Raw genomic sequence first — 25,890 nt, forward strand, 5'->3', positions numbered from 1 at the left:
TTTCTTCTTTTTTTGCGTTCGACTTGGTCTTTTTGCACAACTTCGTGGTTAACCGTTATGCCCCAAACACACACAAATATACTATATAAATAGCAGACCAGCCCTATTGTGTATATATATATATATATGCACACTTTTTTTTATCAAGCCCGAAGCAAGTGTACATTGTTTGGCCGCATTTTGTTACGCCGGGCAACATGTGCAAAAGTCAATTTGAAAATTGCGGCACAGCCAGCCGCAGCAGTGCCGAGCTCCGCCCTCAGCCCTCGGCCCGCCCCACGACTCACGACTAAACAGGCTGCTGCCTGCCTGGCAACTGGTACTTTGTGGTCCGCAATCGCAGTCGCAGTCGCAGTCGCGTCGCAGTCGCAGTCGCCATTGACGCCGACGCACATAAACAACATGCTACGACGCCCCCCTCTAACCCCGCGCGGACCCATTGGCAAGTTGTTTATATTGTTTTTAATAACATTTGACGCCGCGGCAACATGTGCGCTGTGCACTGCATAAATAACTCTAACTGCCTATGCGGCATTATAAGTCAAACACTTTAAAGTTAAATTAATAAAAGCAATAAACAACAAACGGCAAAAGAAATAAATACTATATGCAATACAAATTATTTTTCAGGCAAAAGCCAAAGAAGAGCTCAACGAAAACTAAGCAACAAATAAATAATCAAAGAACAACTAGATATAGAGATATTATTAATTAGCTACTATAACAGGTTGTTTGGCTTACCTTTGCCAATATGATGCAGCGAGAACATCTGCTTGCCAAATTGTTGTTCATTGTTAACGTAAAGTTAAATTAAGTTTTTTGGTCTCATTTTTGGGATTTGCTCATTGTGCGGGCGACTTGGCCAAAACTGAAATAAAGGCACGGGAAATGAAATATTTGCGAACAAATAGACACACTTATTACATTTTCGTCCTGGCGGCTCCTGCTTCCGCTCCTGCTGCTGCTGCTGCTGCTCCTCCTGTTGTTAATGTTGTTGTTGAATGCTTTTGGCGCGTGTTCCCTGCTCCGGCAATGTCTTCATGTTGTCTGTTTGGTCCTTTTTATTGTTGTTGTGCCTTCAACTGACATGCCGCAATTTTTCTTCATTTTTTTTTTTGTTGTTGTTCGCTCCGTCGCACATCCCCCAAGATCCCTGAGATGGATGGGTTACTTTCCTAATAATTTAGCAGTTAGTTTTAATGCGCTACGCCAACTAAGTCTACTTTGGCTTGACTTAACTGGCGGCTAAATAAGCACAGAGCAGCAAAGGATATAAGACAAAACAAGAAGGTGACGTTTTTTGGAATTCCTCAAATATATGTACAACTGTACCACTAAATATATATGCCAGTTTGTAGGTATTCTTGACATTTACCATTTGCAGCTCATACGAAAGCCCTGGAGATCGAACCAAAGAACATTCACGTGCTCGCAGTCAGGCCAACATGTTCATAATCATTTTTCTTGTTTCCACAACGCCGCAGCTGAAGAAAAACATTGCAATTTCCTCGGCACAACGCGCTGAGCAGAGTCGACTCCAAAAACATGCTTGTTCAGAGTGGGCAACAAAAAAAAAAAATATTTGCATGCGCATACCTGGGCACAAGTTTAATTAGTTAAGCGAATGCCCCGCAGCCCCCCTCCTCTATCCTGGCAGACGCATAAACCTGAGAGTCTCAAGTGTTTGACATGAATCAGACTCCACTGGGAGGCATAGGTTGCAGTTAACGCCTACAGGATAATCAGCCAGACATTGTCTGACAGCCACAACTTCAAATATAAACCTGCAGCAGAACCCACCCGTGGTTTGGTGGGGTAGGGCGGGGGGTCAAGGTATTTTGGAAGTTGCCGCTCCCCGGCCGGCAACTAACAATAGTCATAATAATGCTTCAAGGCCGCCCATGGCCCCAGTCGGTCGCACACATTGGGGAGAAATTTAAACGGCAATTTGGTGCCGTGTTTACCAACCCCAAGGACAAAGGACACGGCACAAGCGAACGACAGCAGCAGCAGCAGCAGCATCCAAAAACTGTGGTTTGTTGGTTTTTTTTTTTGGGCGTCTTCATGTAAAGCGGACGGCACGGAGGGGAACAACTGCTTACGTGCCTGGCAAGCATCACACAGAGACCAAGGAGAGCCCGGCCCCCAATGTGGCTGTTGTTATTCTTGCTTACGCCTGACAGGCATGGCCCACAACCATGTCGCCATTCACATCCTACTCCGACTGGGCACGTCATTTTTGGCTGCTTGAGCTGAGTCGTTTGTTTTCTTTTTGCCTTCGGTTTTGGCGCCCAAATCCGCAAAAAACAAAAACGAAGTCTGTTTTCGGCATGCCGAACACCAAATACCCTTCTAGAAATATATGGCTAGGATAATGGGGCGGGGAATATAGAGGCTTGCAATTCCGTGAAGATATGTGGATTGACAGAAAAGTTTTGTGTATAAAAAAGGGTTTCCAGGAACACACAAATTAACTTGAGTATCAATCCAATCAAGAGATAAACTTTCGCTAAATTTTAAGGACGACTCAGGGGAGCGAGTTTAAGGCTTCCTCTTGTAGGCATCACATAGCTCATAAGAAAACCATAATACCCTCGGGAAGGGTATACAAACGCATTGCCAGCACAGCCCCCAACATAAAGTGTGTTTAACTTTTTCGTGAACGCCCAAATATCTTTGGCCTGCCTTAGGTTATGCTTTTTTGCTTTTGCTTCTTGTTGTTAGCTCCCGCTGCTGCCATTGCTTCTAGTTGTTAGAGCTTGGGCTCTGCATGACCTTTAGCATATTGACTAGTGTGGTTTTTGGTGTCCATTTTGCTTTTGGCTTATAACTTGCGGCGCATACTTTATGCACAACGCACTTACACTTTGTGCCTTTCTCTTTTTATATACATATGTATACAGATACCGTTTCGTTCTTTTTACTGCTGCACTTCATTTTATTGTGGCGCTAAGCTACGCTCGGGGAATTGAAATGCGTATATCCTGGGGGCTTATGGCGACAGACAGTTCATCAAATGAAGCTTTTAAGTGGCGCCCCCACCAGCTCATAATTTAATATTCGATGCTGCTTTAATACTGAGAGACTCGACGCCGCTTTAAGCATCGATACTAGATAAAATAAAATAAAATGCAGCCACTCTGTTTGGCATTATCGATACTCTGCAAGCAAACAGATTAGATCAATAGATATGTCACTAAATCAAGTCTTTTTACCGCAAGTGGCGACCCCACCAGCTTATAATTTAAGCCGTCGCTTTTAAAATCAATGTAAGGCAAAATGAAAATGCAGCCACTCTGTTTGAAATCAAGCCAGGGCAGTCCTGTCTTTATCGATACTCCGAAGGCAACAGATTAGATCGATAGATATGCAGCATCGATATGTAAGCAAATCAAGTCTTTTCACCGCAATTAACAAAAGTCAATTGAAAATTACAGAAAGCCTTAAGCTCGCTGAGCTGTTTGCACAACGGAGTAGCTTAACGGAGTCAGGATGGGTTTACCATATGGCTAAACTACCCTAAACCAATCCACAGCCACTGCTTCTACACACAAATGACAATGAGTTTCCATTTTGTCTGCTGCTCGGCTGTGTCCTGTGTGCATCATCAATTTAATTTCGTAAGCTTACAAAGCGTTGCATAAAAAATGAACGTCCGTTCATGTGGGTGTGAAAACGCTCCCGGTTTTCCGGTACCACCCCGAGCGCCAGCTTTCGAATTCCAGCCCACGCACAAAAGGGTGTGAAACGAAGCGTGCGCCATTTTCGTGTGTTTTTTAAAGCCACGCAGCATGCGGCTAATCTTCAAAATCGTGTAGCACGTCTCTAAACGCTTGCCGCATCAACAGTTTTCTCTATGTTGCTTGATGGGGGGCAGCTTGCTGCTGACTCACCTCTTACCTCTGTGAGGGGGGACATTGGTTAGCCCCCCACCCCCTTCCACACGCTGAACAACAGGGCAATTGCAATAAACATTTTTTGTTGCCTACTTTTAAGGGTTGGACGCAACTTGCACATTTGCGCCGGCGGGCGTTTCAGTAGCTTTTAACAGAATGCTGCGACATTTAAACATAAAAATTTCATTAATGTACACAGCACACGAGAACAACCCCACCCCTGCCCCCTCCCCCCATTTACCAAGCAATCCCCACAAGCACACACAAAAAACTAAAGGTAGCTGCATAAAAGCGGATCGTCCCAAGGGCACAACAGAATTGATTTGGCAATTTGGATTGTTTTTGCCTTTTCCTTTTGTTGCCGTGCGGATGTTGTATAACTTCCGGCAGCTAGTGAAGAGCTGAAAGAGGCATGGCATATATAATTGGTGAATTCAATTTGTCAGGGCTCAAACTATCAGCAAGACCTCTCAAACAATCCCACAAAGGAGCCAGCCTCAATAAGCAGGTGGTAGAGGACTATACGACTTGGGCAGGCTCCCTACTGTACAATAGACAAACTCAAGTTAAGGGCATCAGAAAAAGAAACTCTGATTGGCCAGAGCCAAACCCGGTAGGGCACAAGATCTGGGTGTCTCTGTTAGTCGCCTCGTACGACAAGCGGTGACATGCTGAGGAGGTATTCTGTTGCCCGCCAACCACACGGGTGTGGGCCAATGCACAATTGTTAACATTGATTTAATTGTGGAACATTTTTCAGATCGTGCCAATCATGGCGATGCCACCATTGAAGTCTGCCGCCACTGCCCGCCTGAATATGAGGTCGAATCGCTGCCCTCCTACACAATTGTCTCGGGTCTGCCCACTTATGACGATGCACTCGAGGAGTTCCGCAAAGCGGGCATTATACTGACGCCCGCCATAGTGCCTGTCATCAAGATATTTGAGAGTCTTAACAACGAAGCGGGCGGCGCCAAGGAGCCAGCGGTGGCGTATACCCTGGTGGAGACCTCGCCCAACGCTGCCATCGATGCCAATGCCGACACCATTTCACTGAACTCCATCACCTGCAGTTGTGGTGGCTCCTCGCCCACCGGCTCGCTGCCCAGCTACAGTGCTGCCACGGCAGCCGCTATGGCCAACGGCACACTGCTCAGCCCGCAGACCATAGAGCTATCGCCGGATCATCTGGCCTCGCTCTCCCAGAAACGCCTCTCGCTGCAGATCTCATTCAACAACTCGCTGCGCCGCCGCTCCCGCACCACGCTGCACAATCATTTGCTGCGCTCGCGCGCCGTGGGGAACACCGCCGGCCTGGGTCCGATTGAGACAGCAACAGCTGCTCCAGCAGCCGCCAGCAGCACAGCAGCTGCCCGGCCCAGAGATAGCCAAGTGCTGCCGTCCATACATCGATCCTCGTCGACGGTGTCGCTGTCCAGCGAGCGCCAGCTGCTTGATCAGCGCTTGAGGCATTTGCATCATCGCGGCTCCTTGTACTGAGGAGCAAAATGCAAATGCGAAGCGCTCCAAATTCAATTACTTAACTCTTAGTCATAAGCGACAACAACAAACAAACAAAACTGATCTATAAACTAATAAAGTGTTTAGTAAAATGTAGCCTAAAATGTGCCAACTTTGTAATGAACGATTTCGAGTCATTTAATTCAAGAGAACATTGAGATATATGCAAACCTATTAAATGTTTATAAAAGGGGCCGAGAATTCAATTTCAAATTCGCCTTTCGCTCAAGCCTATTTGAAGGAACTGGCCTCTAGCTAAACAATTTCATATGGCAACACATTCAGGGAACATGCCTCCATGAAGGTGCGTTCCAACTGTCGTTTGCCATGGCAACGTGTTTCGTTGTTTATGAACGCCGGCGGCTCTGCTGACTTCTCGCAGTTGTTACCCATCAAGGATGAGCGGCACAACGCGCAGCGGCCTGGTGCCTACGCCCAAGCGACAGCTCAAATTTGTCAAAAAGGTAAGGGAAAAACCCATTTAGTTCGTAGACGTTCAGGCTAATCCGTGTGGGCGCCCAACAGCGCAAAAGTTACCATGCAGATACGCGCATGCCGTTGAAATTTGAGGCGCAGCCGATGCCTCTTTCGCTGCGTCCTTTTGGTGGGCTATTCAATCCTTTTGCCAAAGGCTGTTCGGTGCTGTGCAATCATCCAGCGCCGCCGGCCGTAAAGGAGGTCATCAACCAGCTGAAAACATCGCTGGCCGTTGAGGGCAAGAGTCCACTGAAAGCGGCTAAGGAGAAGCCGCTTGAGGAGCAGCTGCAGCCACATGAGGCGGACAACATACCGGAGGATCTGTTTCGACGTTATGCGGAAACCGATTCCAGGCCCATGACGCCCACCCCCACTGTGACCAGCATCCATACGCGAACCAGTGCGGGGTCCTTCTATCGCCGCTGCATTACGCCGGAGTGGGGCAAGCATGAGAACATTCAGCGTAAGAAGATTATATTGGATCTGCGGCGAACGCATTCGCAGGAGACGCTCTACTGGAAGCCCAGCTCGGAGCTGACCCAAAGCGGCATAGAGGAGGGTAAGAAACCAAAGAGTGCGGGCGCCAACGAGGATAAGAAGGCCCGGCGACAACAGTCCAATGAGCAACGACCCAAATCCTCGCTGGCCACAGCCACTCTGGCGCCTGGCGAGGAACAACATGCTGACGTGGAGCCAAAGCCGCACAAGACTTGCATCAATGAGCACGACATAAGCGATGAGGATGCGCGACGAGGCAAAAAGCGAAAGAAGCTGAAGCCCACGCAGGGTGCGTAAAGGATATTTTTATGGGAATATACGTATGTAACATTTCCATCCCTCTAGCCACCACCACATTTCATCTGAGCGAGGATCCGGAGACTCAGGTGGGCACCCTGGGACCCGATTCCCTGAATGCCAGCACCAGACCCAGCCTGATACCCAACTCAGCAGGTCTGCTGGTCAAGGATAAGCGCGAGCTTGACCGAGAGCCCATTTTACTCAAAGGCAGTTTTCTAACCGACGAGGCCTTTCAGGCGCTCAAAACGGACCTTACGGTGGATTTAATAGAGAACACCTTTGGCAGATATGTGAGTATTACCAGGATATACGAAATTCTAAAACATGCAAATATCTACAGCTCAATCGAGCGCTGAGAGAAGCCATCAAGTACTTACCCAAGGCAGTGCACAAGCCGACAGAGGAAGTGGACAAGACAGCTGTTAATGCGAGCTCCAAAATGCCACGCAAGTTCTCCAAATCTGCGACGCGTTTCGATGTACCCATGGATCTGTCCATGCTCAAGAGTTTGTATTAGATTCAAGTTTGTAAAAGCTTCTTCCGGCAACTTCTCCATTGTTTTCAGCCATGACGCCTTTGCATTATCTCAGCAACTATGTATGGGTCTCGCAGCAGCGCAAGCAGCTCTATAAGCGCGTCTTTCTCAAGTACCTCAGTCGCTGCGAGGAGCCGGAAGCGGAGCTGGCATTGGGCAATGATGAGGCGCCTCTGATTGAGTACAAGGAGCGCACAATGGTGTGGCGCAGTCTGCCGCAGGCTTTGGAGGATGTTTTAGAGTTTCATGGCACTGAGAAGAATGTGAAAAATACACTTCAACATTTGGGCTATAAGCCGGATGGCAGTGGAAATTTGGATTTTCGCGCCTGGTGCGGAATTGTCTCATTTGCCGAGCGATTGGCTTTGTCGGATCCCGCGTGCAGCGACGATGACTCGTGCGATGAGCTGGAGAAGGCTGACTTTAATAGCATGGAGCAGATTATTGATCAGTTTGAAGTGCCCAAAAAATTACGTGAAATATTTAAAATTATACGCATAACACACAAATTAAAGTATTAAATACGTTTAAATAGTTCGCACAAGCACACGAGATTTTAACACTGGAATTTTCGATAAGTTTCTAAATATTTGCCATTCACCAAATACGTCCACAAAACAGCTGTTGCTGCAAAGGTATCGATACTTTTGTAGACCTCTTCGCGTTTTTGCTTGCAGTTGCTTCATTTTCTATAATTAAATTAAAAAAGAAAAAAAATTCTGCATCATGGCCACATTAGAGGATAAATTACTGGGTGAAAAACTAGAGTATTACTGCAGCAGCAGCGAGGGCGAGGATAATGGAGACGATGGCGATGACGAGCAAGGTGCTCGTGGCTCTGGCAGAGCAGCTGCGGCTGGCTCCGGACTGACAATCAACACCGATCCTAATGCAGTGCCCCCGGGTGGTTTCCGACAGCAAGGCTCAACCAATACAGGACCTAAGGGCGTTGTGCAGGACTGGCAGCGTTTCAAACAACTCGAAGCAGAGCGGCGCGAAGAAACGGAACGCCAACGCTTGGCGCTGGCCAAAAAGCTTAGCATGACGACTGCAACAGCCGCCGAGGATGAGGAGCGCAAACGGCAAGAGGAACTGGATGCTGAGTTTGCGGAATTGATGAGCGAGGATTTTCTGCAGCAATATCAAAAACAGCGTATGGCCGAAATGCTGCGTCAAACTGGGCATCATCAGCAATTCGGCAAGGTGCTACAGCTGGCCACGCACGAGGAGTTTCTGTCTTGCGTGGAACAGGAAAACAAGCACACAACCATCATTATACACATTTATGAGCGCACCCAATCTGCCTGCAGCACGCTCAACAACTGCCTGGACACGCTGGCCAGCGAGTATCCGTCCATTAAGTTTGCCAAGATCTGCAGCTCCGTGGCGGGCATGAGCCGGGACTTTCGCACCAAAGGATTGCCCGCCCTATTGGTATACAAGGCGCAGGCGCTAATTGGCAATTTTGTGCGTTTAACTGACGATTTGAGCGACGACTTCTTCGCCTCCGATGTGGAAAGCTTTCTCATCGAACACGGCATTATAGTAGATAAAGCCTTGTACAACTAAAATCTGAGATCGTGAATTATATACTTAGATTAAGCTAGAGAGAGCTGACCAAATAATGTGTTCGAAAGTTTCGCATTTAAGCTAATCGCACTTAAATTTTAAGCTAAGTTTGTTTGAATTTAGTTATTTATTTTTCGCATTCAATAATTTGTTGTGTTACATTATATGTTTGATTCTTGAAATCTTGTATACAATTTATATGTAACTTTTGTTTTTTTTTTTTGTTTTGTAAATGAAAATGATAGAAAAAGAATGTCAATTTATTTTGCTTTATATTTATATATACAAAAGAAGCCAATTTAAAAATATATCTGAAAAATATATTCGAAATGCATTCGCAGCAGAATTTAAAATTATGAATGTACTTTATCCATATATGGAAATAGAACCGTCTTGCTTTATGCGGCAAATTCCAACTTTGATTCTCATCATCATCTCATATACAATAAACATAAGATTTATAATATTTAAGGGCTAATGAATGTACTTCACTCGAAATCGTACTATGTAAGATTTATACATATACAATATCTATATATATATATATTTATATAGCTTATAGCCTAACATAAACGGGCAATATAAAAATGATGTTGATAATAAAAGTTTTGGTAATCAACAAATTGGTGTTGCTTGTTTTCTCGTCACTTTTTGTATTTAGAGCTCCATTTGATTGGCATCATACTATGTATGAAATGGCCAATTTAGAATATTTGTTTAAAGTTTAACTAAGCCTAGTTACATATATGTAAGTATAAATTCAAGTTGTTTTTGTTTTGTTTTCATATTTGAACAAACACAATTTTTGTAGCACAGCGAGTAAATTTTAACATTGATGGATTTTTCGCACAATAACGCGAAAAATCAGCAAGTTATAAGTTGGTTAAGGCTAATAGAGGAGAGAGGCTGAAGTTTGGGCATTGCGAATAGGTTGAGCGGGGCAGTGAACGAGTTTGGAGCATACATTATGCAGATGTGATAATGGCATACTGTTCAGTTGGGATTGCTTAAGTCGATTGGCTTAAACTGGGCAAATTCTTAAATATGTGAATGGTTGTGTATTAAATTGAAGTCGAAATTGTTTTCACTTCTGCACCTTTAGCGTAGATTATTTTGGCTCGCCTCAATCGTATTGCTCGAGCTGTGCTAGCACTAGTTTAAGTTTTTTCTTTTGTTTTTCTTTTAGATAAATATAACATATATATCTTTTGGACACACAGACATTAGCTATAAATATTTTACAACTTTGTTTTAAATATCTATTAATTAAATGCTACGTAATTGTATATACATGGGTTTTAATAAGTTTTTGTGTATTTATAATATGCATATTTCATCTGCTCCTTTTTCTTCTTTTTATTTTTTTGTTAAATTTTCGACCTGATTTTTGTACTATTACGTATATATTAATATTGAGTTTGAGTTGCGTATCTTACAATATTGAACTCTTGATTTTGATTGCAGAATGAGTCTTTGTTAATAAAAAGGGCTTGAAAATTATGAAAATCTGTAATAATGTATGTACAAAAATGAAAATTTGTTTAGGTTTCTATGTGTGTCGTTGCTTTTGATATTTCTGTTAATGCTCAGTTCATAGGTTTCACAAAAGAAATGCACCTAGCTTATGATTTCTATTGACAATGTTCCCGAGTGTTTTGAATTCTGTTCTTGCCATTTTAACTAATTGTCGAGATTCTTGAATAGAATTTAAACATATATATATATATATATTCGAAAGGGTACAACAAAAGAATGCATTCAATTTCATTTCGTACAGCTTGTGCTGCCTGCTGTTTGTTGTGTCTCAAATAAAATTTGTCAATTTGTTGCAATATCCGTTAATTTGTATCGTTATAAACTAAAGAAAATCAGCCTTTTCTTGCTATACACATAAATACAAATACATAAATATATATACTATATAGATGTGTTTGTGTTTGTGTGTGTTTTGTAATAAAACTCCATTTAAAATTGAATTATACGCTAGTCAAATATTGAATTAATTAAATCGGTTTTTCAAATGTTGCTTGAGCCTGCGTCGCTTGCTTCCTACTTGGCCACCGGCTGCTCCCGCTACTGTTACAGCCGCGGCGGCTTGAAGCTCAACGTTGTGCTGCACTCCACGCTCAGCTGATGCTCCATGGTATCCATTTTGTCATAGTCAAGGCTGCCGCAGTCCGCGATGGAGTTGCGCACCGACGGCGGCTGCTCCGCGCCGGGCAACAGACCCACCAGCAACAGCGGCTTGTTCAGCGGTGCTGCTCCAGCAGCAACAGCTGCTGCCGTTGTCGCGCCGCCCGTCAACTGCTCGTTGCTGATGCTGTTGCTGCTGTTGCTTTGGCTGCCGCCGATTTGCTTCTCCTTGTGGCGTCGCAGCGAGGATCGCAATGGATACTGGCGTGGCACATTGATGAGCAGGCGGCGGGCGTTGCTGCTGGGATTGCTGCTGCTGTTGGGATTGCTGATGATGTTGTTGGGTCGACGTGTTGTGTACTGTATGGACTCGGCGCTGTTACTCAAACGGATGTTGCCAACTAATTTCGTGTGGATTTTATATACACAGGTTACGTATTGCATATGTATATACATCGGATGGCCGGGAGCGAAAGAAGAGAAACGAAAAACAAAAATTTGTTCATCAATTAAACAGGGCTTCAAAAAGAAATCGGCTTGCAAAGTTTATTTTCTTGTTGTCATTTATGGTTTTAGTTGGATGGATGGTTGTTTGGTTGTTGGACTCGGCTAATCGTGGCTGTGGTTGTTACAGTTGTTGTTGCTGCTGCTGTGGGCGTGTTGCGTTTTGTTGCTAACAGACACAAACAAACTACTCAAAAAATAAACGTGAACAACAATAACAAGCAGATTACACATAAAACACAGTTGTTTTTTTTTTTCTTTTGGATAAGTTAGTAGACAACAAATATAGACAACAATTACAGGAAATATGTTTAAATGTCTGCATGTGTGAGTCTGTGATGCGTCTGTGTGGGTGAGTGTGTGTCAGTTGTGTATGTGTGTGTGTGTGTGTGTGTGTTTACATAACTTTCTAAATGTCCTATACATAAAATAAACAAACAAAAGCTTAACATTTCTTTTAACACGAATTTAATAAATAAATGTAAATATTTGTTTTGAATACAAAAGGAATTCAAATTGTTTAAACATAAAAAGCAATAAAATAAATACGAAATAAATGTTTCGCTTTCCACATGCACGCACATACATACATACAAAATTATATTGATAAGATAAATATACATGAATATCATTAGAATTATAAATAAATATTTACGGTATAAATATTTAGATAACAAAAAGTTATTTTCTATTAAAATAAACCTAACTGACGAGTTTCGTGAACGGAAAAACACTTTAATGCATGCAAATGATATATTTCGATTCGACTTCACTCTGAATATATATATAATATATATATATATAGTTGAAGCTTAATAAACCACAGTTATATCTCGGAATAATCCAATTTTGGATTTAGAGTATTGCGAAGAAAGTCGAAGTCAATAAATTTCAAAAACTTAATCTCATTGGAGATTGTTGATAAATTTTCCATAAAACGCTTGAGTTAACGAAAAATATATAGTTGTCTATTCCAAGTACTATCATATCTAAAAAAAACTGCTAATTGTTTGAGATATTTCCATAGAGGTTCGTTCAAGAAATGAATATACAATTTTAGATATGTTGTATGATGTACACAAATACAAAAATGTTTCAAAATTTAAATAGTTAAAAACATTCATGTTGATGCTTAGACAAAATCCATTTTGAAAACAGTTCAGAGAACTATTTGTAATGCACGTTAAACACAAGTATGTGAATGTTTATTCCAATGTTGACAGATATCTCAACGTGTGAGCAAATATCGGATTTAAATGGACATGGCTACAGAACACAGGACATTCCACTTGCAAACTGTTTTAGTTAATGGATGATTTTACAAATGATAACATTAAAAACAACTGTTTTAAAACAGGAAATCCAAAACATTAAATATGACTGTGACCAGGTTGTTGTTGTTGTTGCTGTTGCTGGCTTGACTGCTGTTGCTGTTGCTGCTGATGTTGTTGTTGCGATGAATGTTGCTGCTGCTGCGCTGTGTCTCGAACGACTGGTACAGCGATAAGGCGGACGCATTGCTGGCCAGGCGCAGACGTCGCTGCTGCTGTCGATGCAACATAAGCGGCGTGGAATGCCGCAACAGCAGCGACGCTGGCTGCACATGCTGTTGCAGCTCGTGTGCCTGCAACGTGTGCAGCACGCGACCATCCAGCGAATCGCAGTCGCTGTCAGAATCGTTTATGTTGCTGGCAACAGCAACACCAACAGCAGTAGCAGCAGCAGCAGCAGAGGAAGCAGCTGCAGCAATAGGTAGATTCTGTGTAGAGTAGTAACAAGAATTGTCGAGTGTTTCGTGTAGATAAAAGCTTTGAGCATGCTGCAAGTGTTGCCGCTGCAACATGTTGCTGCTGAGTCTGCTGCTGTTGTTGCGAATGTTGTTAGGCTGCTTTAGCTTGCCAGCTGGTGCGTTCGTGAATTGGTGGTGATTGTTGGTTAGTGTGGCTTCCGTTTTATAACTACCCGAATTTGCGTCCAGCAGCAGGCGGCGCTGTTGCTGCTGCTGCGGCGGCCGTAGCAGACCCTTGGAATGTATGTGTTGATGTTGTTGCTGTGTTTGTTGATGTTGTTGTTGTTGCTGCTGCTGCTGCTGATGACGACCATAGCTGTAGCTGTCCTCGGTGTCCATCATGTCGTCCAGCTGCGGCTGCTGTTCCCGTTCACGCTGCTGCCTGCGATAGAAGTGATAGAGCAGCGCCGCCTGGCTGCGCTCCGCATCGATGTCAGCCGCTCCACCGACGCCGGCAACAGTCTGGCGCATGTCGCGTGTGCTCCCGCCGCCCAGATAACCAGCAGCAGCGGCGGCTGCCACCGCCAGGCAGCAGTTGCTGCATGTGTCCGCCGGCAGCTGCAGCGAGACGACCGCATCCCGAGGCCCCAAGAACCACTCGGAGCGGGTGCGCATGCGTGCGGTTTGCCGTTCATGAACCTAACACATTTGTGTTTGTGATTTATATTTTTGGATTTTTGCATTGAGATTTTTGTGTTGTTTTGTGTTGTTTTTTGTTGTTTTCATGTGTCGTTGTTGTTGTTGGTATTTTTTTTTTGTTTGGGGGGAAGACGGGGATTCAAAAATTTCGCATTAGAGTTTTGGCATTAAAAATATTTGATTTTGTTCATAATTAAAAAGAATTTGTTCTTTTTAAATTTAGCTAGGCTCAATTTTTAAATTTGTTTTGCTTAAAATTTAAAAGATTTTCAAGACATTTGTAGATTTAGCTTAAAAGAAAAATTAAAAATGATAAAATACAAACGGAAATTTTAATAAATAAAAAAAAAGTTGTTAACATTAAAAATTATAAATATATTATTTACAAATATGTTTATAGCACAGCACAGCAGAAATAAAAGTGCGGTAATAAGGGTATTCACTGTGGATTCAATTATTTTTTAAAAAATGTATATTTTCAATGTTTTAGTTCACGTATCGAACAGGAATTCGAATCAATTCTATTAACTCATCCGTGAATACCCCCGTTTTATTATAAACAAAATAAAATGTAAGCAAAAATTGCAGCTAATAACAATTTTGGCATAAATAAAGCGTTTGATAATTGTTTAGCACACTTTATGAAACATTTAAAAATTGTGAAACAATGAAGGAATTTGCAAATGCAGTTGCGGCGCTTTCAGGTGTGTGTGTGTGCGTGTGTGTATATGTATGTGTGTGTGGCTTAAACTAAAAGTTAAGTTGTTGTGTTAATTCTGTGGCTAACTACTAAATAAAAAAGACATAAAGACAAGACAAGAAAACAAGAGACAAGAGACGAGCACAAGCAACAAACAAAGAGTTCGGTTAATTGAGGCTACGACAAGACGACAACAAACAAAACTACAAATTAACAATTAACAATTAACAATTAACAATGCAAATTTAACAATTGCGTGGCTTAAACATAACTTAAGCTATCAACTAAATAGCTAAAACAAAATCATTTGTGCTGTCTTTTTTTATGGTGTTTTGTATTTTAGTTTGCTTTGGTTTTCAAAAGATAAATAATAATATTATTGATAAGATATTAACAATAGATATATGTGCGAACTATTTTTCAATTGTTTGCTTTTAATGTGTCTGGACTTAAGTCTTGATACGACAGTTATCAGCGATAGGTCCAAGATATATATATACACATATAAATATATATTCTAAATGTATTTGCTTTTGTGTATTATCAAATTAATATAAATTATATACGCAATCTGTTATTCCTTAAAATACACGTGTTTTTTATTGTAGCAAAAAATTTATAGCTTTAAATCAATTTAACAAAATTTGTGTAAAATTCTGTTCTTCTTTTTTGCATTTTTTGTTTTTGATGAAATAAAGTTTTTGTTAAGATAACATATATATATATAACATATATATATATATATATATTAAAAAAAAAAAACTAAAAAAATAAGCAAAATGATTAATTATATATATAATTACAAACAAATAATGAACAAAACAAAATTGTTATTGTTGTTGTTGTGTCTTCAATTTTTTTGTACAGTTTGTAAAGTTTGTGTAGTTTTTGTACTTTTTCGAGTATTTTTCTGCGCTTCTAGTGCCAGATTTGCTTACAAATACACTTAAATGTAAAAAGGTGTTGTATTATTTGTGTGTGTGTGTGTGTGCGTGTGTCTGTAAGTAGTACTTGTTGTTGTTGTTGTTGTTGCAGGCGCAGCTTTAGTTAGATATATATTCATATATAGTATAGCACAAAATACAAAACTAGAGAAAGAAGGCGCAAAACGTTCAAAATTTAGAAAAATCCTTTTTCAGATTAATTAAAAATTCAAATTGCGGTCAGTAAGAAAGTGAAAGTGAATTTATAGCGTGGCAGGAATCGGCTGTCCAAAAGTTATTTTTTTTTTTATCAAATTAAACAAAAAGAATTTGTAATTGAACAAAATGATAATCAATTGAAAACTAAACAAATACACAGCGTGAATATATTAGAGATTACAAAATAAGGAAATAAAAATAATAATAATACAAATCAAAAGTGAAAGAAAAAAAAATTCATCAAATCAAGAAAAATCTTAAAAACTATTAAATAATTCGCAAAAGATATTTTTGCAGTTTGTTTGCTCAAACCTGCAAAAAGAATACAAAACTTAAAATTCGAGCAAGTTGGCTAAACGCTAGGGGAAGGTTGTTGGATTTGGGATTATCTTTTCATTTTTTTTTTTTTGCGTGTTTGGCTTCCTTTTAAACGGATATTCTAGAGCCAGGCCAGAACTTATCCCTCACCTGTGGCAAATACGAGAGACTCTTGGTGCTCTCCGCATAGCGATTGACGGCGCGCAGCTCCTCCATGGTCATGCCGCCAGAGTTGGCTCCGGTATTGCCATTGCCGCCGCCATTGGAGCCAGCGGCTCCGCCCGAATTCGAACTGCAGGAGCTGCTGTGGCGTATGCCCCGATTGCAACGGCTGCAGGTCCTCTGTTGCTGCTTCAATTTGCCGCCATTGCTGCCGGCAAGAGCTGTACTAGTTGTGTCCGCGCCCGTGGCAACTGTTCCCGGGGCTGTGGCGTTGCTTCCGCGTCGCTCGCCGCCGCCGTCCAAGCTCTTGGTGCCAGTGCGCAGGCGTCGCTGGTGATGGCCACTGGGCAGCGGTTTCTTTTTGTTCTGACGATAGCGACGCTTCACGGTTGTCAGTTCGTCATCCTCATCATCTTCCTCATCCTCATCATCCTCCTGCGAGTTGCTCGCTGCGCCCATCATGTGCTGATGTCGCTGCTTCAAACGCTGAAAGCCGCGCAGCTGCTGCTGCTGCTGCTGCTGCTGATGTGCTGGCGTGGCAGGCGCAATGTTGCTCAGCTCCAGCTCGGCCGCAAAGTCATGGGCCAGCTCATCGTTATCCTCATCATCGTCCGCATAATCATCATAGTCATAGTCGGTGCCGTTACCATTGCCGTTGCCATTGCGCTTGGCAGGCAGCGGTGAACTGGTCATGGCAAAGATGCCCGGTCCCTCCAACGACACAGAGAGACGGGCACAGCTCTCGATGAACGAGTGCTCCGGCGATACGCCCAGCGAGAGCACGCTGTTCTCCAGCGCCGAACTGGAGCTGGTCAGCAGTGCGGGCGTCGAGCGAGATTCCTCCTGGGCCACTGCATGCAACACGTTTCGGTTTTAAGAGTAGTTCGTACGTAGTTGGTAGGTTTTGTATGAGCAATGAAATAGATATAAATATGTAGACATAGAGAATTTTTTGTGATTCGAGCGAAAGTGCCTTAAGCAGAGTGCATAACTAGAGAGATAGAGAGGAAGGGAACCGAAAACTTGTGTGTGTGTGTGTGTGTGTTTGTGAAGAACGTGTATTAAGCCCCAAAGCAAAGAAACCCAAAAACATATTGCCCAAGCAATGCACTTAAGAATTAAGCACAGAACAGACCCCAAGTCGGAATAGCACAGATTATATAGATACAGATGATAAATATATATAGATATATAGTTAAGTAGGCATAAACAGTTCTTAAAAACAATTCAAAATGCGATTGGTACTCACGTAAGCCCCAACGCTCGCATTGGCACTGCAACCAAGTCTTTTCGGCCTCCAAAGAATGTTGCACTGCAAATAAGAAGAGATTTGAATTAGTCAAGCTTAAATTGAGAATATATTTCTAGAATAAATTTCCATTTAACCATACTATGCATATCCAAGTAATCGATTCTTTCCAGTAAATTCTGAAGCAACCCTTGTAACTTAAATATGTATACCTTATTGAGATTTTAATACTAGATAGCTAGTTGTTCTGTGGTTGTGGGTGTTTTTCTGATCTACTATGTCATAACTAACTGCGTCTTAGAAACTGGTCTACTGGCATAAATTCCATTTCAGTTCATATTCAAAGAATTGATAAATATATGCATTGATACACCTATTCCGCATAATATGCATCAGTAGTTACGTTAGAAATATAGTTTTCTAGCTCAAATATAAAAGTACTTATTTTGGAAATACAGTTTCACGCTTCAAAACATAGTTTGACTCTTCATTTCTAGAGTGGTTGAGTATCTTATGTGCATTCGTACTTGTCAGTTCATCTAAATTATGCCTGCTCCTCGCTTAACTTATGGCCGCAATATTTAAATCTACATTTATCACACTCTCGAATACTTATCCACTCACATGCATATTTCTGTTGTGCCAATTTGCCGCGTGGCGGCGGCGGATATTGAAAACTGCAGATCCATTCGTCCTGCACCTTCAGAATGCGTCCCGTGACGCGGGCATAGTATTCATAATTGTCGCGTCCAAAGATGTCGTGTGTGGCAAACTTATCGATTATGTGCTGCATGATCTTTGTGGCCACCTGCAATTCAGAAAAACGGAAACAATTTAAGTACCCAGTAGAAGAGTCTAGTTAGATGTGTGACTTACCTTAAACTTGAGCACATCTTCCATGCGTGCCGTCTTGCCGTCGCTGACGCAGGATTGAAAGAAACTGGGCGCTACAGAGACGCCCAGAGCCTCACTAGTCATGCCAGTGGATGCGTGGGCCGCATTGCTGGCGATAACGCGGAATGTGCCAAAGAGTAAAACTAATAGATGTTGCGTATATTTGGGCAGTGATGCAAACAGTCTGCAAAGAATGGACAAGCATATATACATTAAAATGTGTCGCAAAAAATAAAGATCGTATATACGTCAAGTCAGAAGCCGTGTAAAGATCGTCTTATCTATATGGATTTAGGTGGAAACAAGTGTTACTCATGTTTTTTAATTTTCATTACACCGCAGTGCACTGACTCATTGTCTAGCCAGGGCCATCAAAGAAAGCCACATAGATGGGTTGAGGGGGAGTGGGCCTACAGAGCTAGAGCTAGAGCTAGAGGAAGAGCCAGAGGCAGAGGCAGCAGCTGCTTGAATTGTTCACACTTTCATTTTGGCATGTGCGGCTTGGAAAACCTGGCTAACGAATAAACTACGAAACTGGTCGCTCTTTCTGCCTGTCTCTGCCTTTCTCCCTCTTTCCACTTCTCAAAATCTCTCTCTCTCTCTATTTCTCTCTTTCTGTCTTGCTCGTTACACAACTGGCAGAGACTAGCGAGCCAGCGAAGCGAACTAAGCAACTATCAAAGCTATCCAATCAATTAATGCTCTTTGCTCTTCGCATCTGCAGCTCCCATAAAAAAGTGAAAACTTGAAGATACAACCACACATAGTCGACGGCCATAAACGACGCTTGACAATGAATTATACTATAATACGTGGTATATAAGGAGTAGAAGACTCTGAGCCCCCCCCCCCCCCCCCCCCCTCGCTCACTCCTTGTCTTTTTAGCTGCTGGTGTGAATTGACATACAATAAGCAAAGAGGCACAAAACAAACACGAACAGTTTCGATCATATAGCTGCAGACAAAGCAGCAGACACCTGTAAAGGTGTTAAATGCATTGATTAGCTGCAACAATAAAGGGCGGCCTTTAAATGCAATTCCAATTATAGTTTAAAGAACAAAAATAAAACCGTTTCTGATTAGAAGAACAAAGAAATTGTACAGAAGAGAAGAAATCATGACATCGCAAAGGCTTTTAAATAAACAAGTAAAAACGACAAAGTTGGAATATCTTCGGCAGACCGACTATTTAATACTCTTGTAGACATTCCAGGTTTGCAGATATGTGCGAAAAGTGGAACATATTTTGCTATATCTACTGTTAGATCGATCTTTCCTGTGAAAGCTTTATGATAAAGTAGTGCGATGTTAATAAGATTTTACATTTACTAAAACTATAGAGACATCTTGATAAACAAACGAAAAGATTCATTCAATATTCGGTTGCTTCATATTTATATATGTTCTGCCTGCAACAGAAAGATGGACCTGGAAGAGACCACTTCGCATAGAGACAGACAGACGGACATGGCAATATTAACTCGGCTGTGGATATATTTATGGGGTCACAAAATTATAATACTCTCAACTCTATACAAATATATAGTTTATTTAAAGATTTATTGAGATTTAGAATATATGAAGCCCGCATCATATTTCCACTGTTATTCCACACATTTTTACCGAATTCATAGTAGCAAGTCTTAAAATCATATTGACAACAACTTGACCAAGTTGATCTTTTTTTAGCTTCACACAGATTTATAATTTATTTTAAATTTTAGTCAACAGTTAACGCTGAGTTAGTGATAAAGATTGTTTTTAAAGAGCAAAGTGCTCGTATCATGGGTCAAGGCTTTATAAAGTTACTTCATCTTTTAACTATCAGCGCGTTCACCTGTTTCCTCATTAAAAAAGCCAAGCAAATAAAGAGATATACGAACAGCAACCCGAGCAATGGCCGCCTAGCCTATGGGTTGAACTTCTCGGGTCTGGCCCCCACCGATATCAACGACCCGATGTGAAGCAAACAAAACCCAAAAAAATAAAAATGAAAAAAAATGAAAACGTGCCGCCGCTGTAATAACATTTTCTATATGGCCCACTGTCTAATCTTATCGAAATGTTAAACTCTTTTCTTTTAAAGTTTACGAAGACTTCTACATGTGGAGGACATGGCTGATAATGAGGATACCTCGAACTCGAACTCGAATCCATAAAAACAATAGAATATAAACTGAATATGAAGCTGATAGCTCCGATTATCAATTATTATGAAGACATATCAGCATTATTGTTTGGCTTTTGTTTACTATTTTTATGTTGCTCGGCGACACTCATAAATGGAATGCGTACAAATCGTTTACTAATTGCATCAATTACATGGAATGCGTTAGAGAAAAAAAATAGAAAGAAAAAAAACAAAGCAAAATAACAACAAATAATACAATTGAACACGATTGCTTAAGCGTAGCAAGTGTGTGTGTTGTCGGTCTGATATCGATTCGATAAGCCGCACGACAGTTTTGGGTTTCCTATGAAACCCCTAATGGATGATTAATGCGGTTTTCAATTTGATTAATTTTAAGGTACAATAACTATTTTATTCATTTGGATGCTATATAACGATGCCATTAGCTTAAAGTCATCTTTCAGCAAATTGCGGCTGGAGAATATTATTAAATTAATCTGTCTGACTTTGAAAGCTGTTTTCACAGATATTAAGTGCTGGCGGGCAACGCTTGAAAGTAAATGAACAGCAGTAAAACTGCAATTAAATGGCTGCTACTACAAGACTTTATTGCAAAGCAGAAAATATCTAAAGTGTGTTGCTTCGAACAGCTGTTTAATTATTTGAGTCTCAAGCAATTTAATTAAAACTTGTTGCTTCATTTAAATGATAGTTTTTAGCCAAAAAAAAAGACATAACTTTAAGCTAATGTCATCGTTAATAACAATATTTCGATTTGATACCTAATGTACCCTTGATCAATGTTGTAGACATTACTTGAATCTTTGAAAATCGCATAGAAAGGCGGCATTTCGTATGCTTTTCCATTTTAAATGAATTTTATTTAAACATATATCTTTATAATTAAAACCTGGTAATGATGTGCCTTAAAGTTTAATCTTATATACATTACATCCCTTATATATTTATTTATACATTTTATTTTTATTCATAAATTAGTATTGTCTTTTTATGTCAATTAAAAATTGGTTATAGGGCATCTTCCAGTCAAGTTCGATTTCGTGCATCTAAAAAGTTGAAGGCATATCTTGAATCTTTGAAAATCGCATAGAAAGGCGAAATGTTCTATTCTTTTCCTTTCCATCTATATATATATTTTTTATAAACACATTTACAAATTATGGTTATAGAGCATCTGCCAGTCGAGTACGCTCAACTGGGCCCAATCTTTCTTATTTCTACACATGATTTTATGTGTAATATTAATGGGATACATTAGAGACCCACATTTGGGCGCATACAGCTGGCCTCCTTATATAATAGTCAATCGAGACGCGTTACGCATGCGCTGTGGGGCCAGACAGCGTTGATATTTACATAATACTTTAGAAACCGGCTATATTAAAGGCATTTCTCTGAATTGGATGCTAAATAGTTTTTCGTATGTTTTACGCGTATCTGCATATTTGTTGGAAGCGTGTGTGTGAGCTACTGTTAAGGCCAACGCTGCGTCACATTATAGATGAATCATTTATTATTATTGTGTTTTTCATTCATAAAAAAAGAGAGAAATATGTCGGCCGTAGCAGACGAATATAATGTTTTTTTTTTCTCGCACTCTTCTGCCTTTTCAAGTGCCGCATTTGATTTGCTTTTTACTTATTGTTGTTGTAACTGTCTTATTTCTTTCATTTTTTGTTGTTGTCAATTTTTGTATTTATCACATATATGGATGTACGTATTATATATGCATTGTTACGTATTTGTGCCCTACAGAGAAACCAGTTTTGATATTCCCACAACTCTTGTGCCACTTGAACGATTTCAGATGCGAGCTTTGCCGGCTGATAAGAGCCGCAAGTGCGGTGCAAGGGGTACAGGGGAAAAGAAGGGAGGGAGTAGGAAGAGCATATATAAATGCAAGATTATTGAAATCGGAAGCATTCACATAGGGTTTAATCGCTTTTTATATACACCCAGCCATACTATGACTTGTATCAAGCATAATTATTGTCAAAATCTATATGTATACTTGAGAGATGACGTGAAACTAAATCTTTACAAGCTTAACGCACAGCTTAGGCATATAGTGAGTCAGGATAACAAGATCCTACTTGGTTTTTATCTGAATATAGTATGCACAATTCACTGGAAGCGCAGTTAACGCACATGCAAGAGAACAAAGAGAATACGAGACCAATGGAAGCCCATGGTTTTCTGTATTGACGTCAATAGGACATGATTGCTTATCGGGCCACACAGTCTCTGCTTACTAAGCAGTGGTCGATTGACTATAAATACATATATATATAGGCATATCTTTCAAGTATATCTTTAGAGTCTGCATCAGCTGCAGCTGCATCAATATTCAACATTGCGGCTTCGATTGCGTTTGCGGCTCAACGTCTGCGGCATCGCGGCGCCACGCCCCGAAAGCCTTTGTGTTAATTTAGCAAAAACGAGAGATTCAAACAGATGCGAAAAGCGAACCGCATCAGCAGCGGCAGAATTTGTTGTTGGCTTTAACAACAAAAAATACAATACGTCATAATAATGAGCCAAGTGAAACAGCAAACGCAAAGCACGATAAAAAAAAAAGAAGCAGTTTCAACATATACTCATACAAATGCACACACACACACACACACACACACACACATACATGTACTAAGTGCAGACATCACGATACTTGCATGACCCAGCCACAAGTAGGACTACCGAAGTCGAGTACTCGCCTAGCAGATACCATGTACTTGTTTTACTCATTACAATTTTTAGGTTAATTCATTGACACCAAGAAGTCCAAATGATATATTACTTTAACTTGTGAGTGTTATAAATTTTAGGAAAATATTTATATTGCAAATCACATTTTTCGTATCTTCAAATAGCTTCATATATTGCCAAACAGATAGGGACCGACAATTTATATACAAATACACATATATCGCCCCATATGTATTCCATAAATTCGCCTCGTCTTAAAATGCCCCTTTGTAGCGAATTTTATAAATACAGGGTACAGCAACAACAATGCCCAGTTAACACTATAGAGCAAAATATATACGTATGGAGAGCACAGAGTAAAACCAAATGATATGACATATTACGGCAACAACTTAGATAATTCCCGAGAGAGTTCAGTTGAAAGTACTTTTTTCAAACCATATAATACTATTATTAGAATCAATTTGATATATGTATAAAGTTTACTCTATCGTTTTTGTTGCATAGTGTTTGTCCGGCATATGGTTAAGTTATGAATGCGACTACACACCAAAAGTTCAGGGCATTCACTGAAAAAAAAAGTCATCCCAGAGGCAGAGGAAGAGATCCCGAGATGGGGTAAATGGAGACAGATGCACAATATGAGCATGAATATTAAGAAGAAGAAGCAGCGGCAGGGCTGAGACTCACTCGATGATGAGCTCCACTGACGCACATTTAGTACTGTGGAACAGTTCAGTGTTTATATGCGTTATATATGAATGTATATTTATATTGTGCACTCGCTTATTTTACTTTTATTGGTTTTGTTTGGGCATTGGGCATTATATGTTGTTTATATTGTGCGACTGACTGACTGACTGACTGCCTGACTATGGCGGCAGTTTAAGTTTATTTATGCAGGCCGTGGCCAATGAAAACTCTGAGGTAGCAGTTTTTTCTTTATCTTTTTGTTATAAATATATATTAATTTGTTATTGCGATTTGCGAAGCCCTTTAAGAAAACAACTTTGACGAGAGTTTAGCACATTGAACGAAAAGAAAAGAAAACAAAATAAAACAAAACAATTCTTTACAGTCCCGGGTCTGACTACATAATGTAATAATCAGGAAGTGAACATCAGTCGATATTGCAATAGACCCAAACAGACGTCCAAGACAGCGAAAGCGACAGCGACGTCAACGTCGACGTCGCCTCTTGTTAATGCATTGGACAATGCGGCTTTTGTTATAAACTGTTTCCCTGTCTCCGTCTCTGTCTCTATAGCCTGTCCCTGCCCTTTATTTGTGTCTCTCTTTTTTTCGTTTTCTGCCAGCCGTCTGCTCAGTTGCCATTTCGCCTGTCTAGACCAACAAAAGCGGGCAATTTTTGCACTTATTGATATTCACCAACAGAAGGTTTCTCTGCCTAACTATTGTCACAGGCAACCAGCCAGCCAGCCAGCCAGCCAGCCAGGCAGGCAGCAAGTCAGCAAATATTCTATTAGCTTTGAAAATATACATGATATGACAGGCAGCTGCTAGTAGGTATACGAAAAGATCTAACCCGAAAAAAAGATATGTTGAAAATAAATCTTCGAACGAGACAATGTCTAAGTACTTTACAAAATGCATACAAATTAGTCGCGCCTCACAATTAGCCAATTTTAATGTTATAGATATATAAAAAGGTATTCGATTAGCCCATATATTAATATTCTGTGTATATATTTTAAGTGTTATGATTAGACTTAAGAAAGCTTACTTAAGCTTTTCTGCATTGCAAACGGTTTAACCAAAGTTCTTAAGCTTTATCTACCTTGCAAGCGTATGAGCGCAACAGGCGTTTGTAAAAAAATAAAAGCTTAGAAGGAAGCCCGTTAAAGCTTTTGGCTAGGCAACAAGTTGGAGCCACAGGAACAGCAACAATTGAGAGAGACAACAATGGAGTGTGCTTGCGTAAGTATGTGTGCGTGTTTGAGAGAGGCAGTCAGGGAAAGGTGTTAGGTTATTCACACACACACACACAAACACATATACATATATGTACATGGGCAACACACCTGCCGTTAAACTTTCTTAAACATCAACGACGTCATCGTCTTGATTGTGTGTTGTTTTTCTAGAATGTAATTTAACAAACAGAAGCACACAAAAATATACACACACTTGGTCTTATGCATATAGTATATGGTGTACAGTATGTCAATAAAGTGTTTTTACTAACAAAAAAAAACTAATTTTTTGGGTTTAGTTGAAAATAAATGTACCTAAAAGTGAGAATTTTTTTTCAATTATAATTTATTTCGATTCTATATTTCTCCTAGAACTTAATGGCAAAAAGAATTGTTAAATAACATTACCCAAACATTTTATAAAATTAAAAAACTAAAAACATTCACATTTTATGCTGTCAATAAAGTGTTTTTACAGCTACGGTAAATTGTTTTGCCGTTCTCTTTTGGGTGATCCCGTTAGATTTGGGCCCATGCGTTTTGGCTTCTCTTGTGTCTTCGACTTTTCTTGTCATTTTCTATTGCAATTTATAACGTTTTGCTTTAATTTTATGAAAAATAAAATGCCAGGAAAAAGAACAACTTTTGAAGTCGCTCAGCTGGTGTATTATAACCATCAGATGGGACGTCAAGTCTCGGAACTGGCTGATATGTTTAATTTATCAAAAGCAACGATATACAACATATTAAACAGAGCCAATAAGGAAGATAG

At 40.6% G+C, this 25,890-nt stretch overlaps 4 protein-coding genes across 12 annotated transcripts in view; 3 read left to right on the top strand and 1 right to left on the bottom strand.

Moving 5' to 3' along the window:
• comm3 overlaps positions 1–5,528 on the top strand; it is a 42,856-nt gene extending 37,328 nt beyond the window's left edge. For 2 of the 3 annotated variants that reach the window (XM_070208330.1, XM_032434143.2), the window contains one exon: positions 4,657–5,521. In XM_070208330.1, coding sequence (XP_070064431.1) covers positions 4,657–5,396 — 740 coding nt within the window. In that variant the 3' untranslated portion in view covers positions 5,397–5,521. Of the gene's footprint in view, positions 1–4,656 lie in introns of all 3 variants that reach the window. The other variant, XM_015176043.3, reaches the window with a different exon arrangement.
• Positions 1–25,890, bottom strand: part of RhoGAP71E (Rho GTPase activating protein at 71E) — a 79,943-nt gene that overhangs the window by 49,435 nt on the left and 4,618 nt on the right. Inside the window, exons 2-9 of one of the 7 annotated variants that reach the window (XM_070208327.1) lie at positions 18,309–18,510; positions 18,057–18,240; positions 17,433–17,495; positions 16,172–17,034; positions 13,396–13,861; positions 7,070–11,330; positions 925–1,153; positions 742–868 (exon numbers count right to left, since the gene is read on the bottom strand). In XM_070208327.1, coding sequence (XP_070064428.1) covers positions 10,876–11,330; positions 13,396–13,861; positions 16,172–17,034; positions 17,433–17,495; positions 18,057–18,240; positions 18,309–18,510 — 2,233 coding nt within the window. In that variant the 3' untranslated portion in view covers positions 742–868; positions 925–1,153; positions 7,070–10,875. Of the gene's footprint in view, positions 1–741; positions 869–924; positions 1,176–7,069; positions 11,331–12,112; positions 13,862–15,390; positions 16,016–16,171; positions 17,035–17,432; positions 17,496–18,056; positions 18,241–18,308; positions 18,511–25,890 lie in introns of those variants that run through there. The other 6 variants (XM_002048397.4, XM_070208328.1, XM_015174962.3 and 3 more) reach the window with 6 other exon arrangements.
• Positions 5,702–7,748, top strand: LOC6622508 (uncharacterized). Its single transcript, XM_002048395.4, has 5 exons — positions 5,702–5,881; positions 5,943–6,681; positions 6,738–6,982; positions 7,033–7,198; positions 7,258–7,748. The coding sequence occupies exons 1-5, from the start codon at positions 5,816–5,818 to the stop codon at positions 7,746–7,748; spliced, it is 1,707 nt and encodes a 568-aa protein (XP_002048431.2). The 5' UTR covers positions 5,702–5,815.
• LOC6622517 (phosducin-like protein) lies at positions 7,954–8,796 on the top strand. Its single transcript, XM_002048396.4, has one exon. The coding sequence runs from the start codon at positions 7,954–7,956 to the stop codon at positions 8,794–8,796; it is 843 nt and encodes a 280-aa protein (XP_002048432.1).

This window comes from Drosophila virilis, chromosome 3 (genome assembly GCF_030788295.1).
Source record: "Drosophila virilis strain 15010-1051.87 chromosome 3, Dvir_AGI_RSII-ME, whole genome shotgun sequence".
NCBI lineage: Eukaryota > Metazoa > Arthropoda > Insecta > Diptera > Drosophilidae > Drosophila > Drosophila virilis.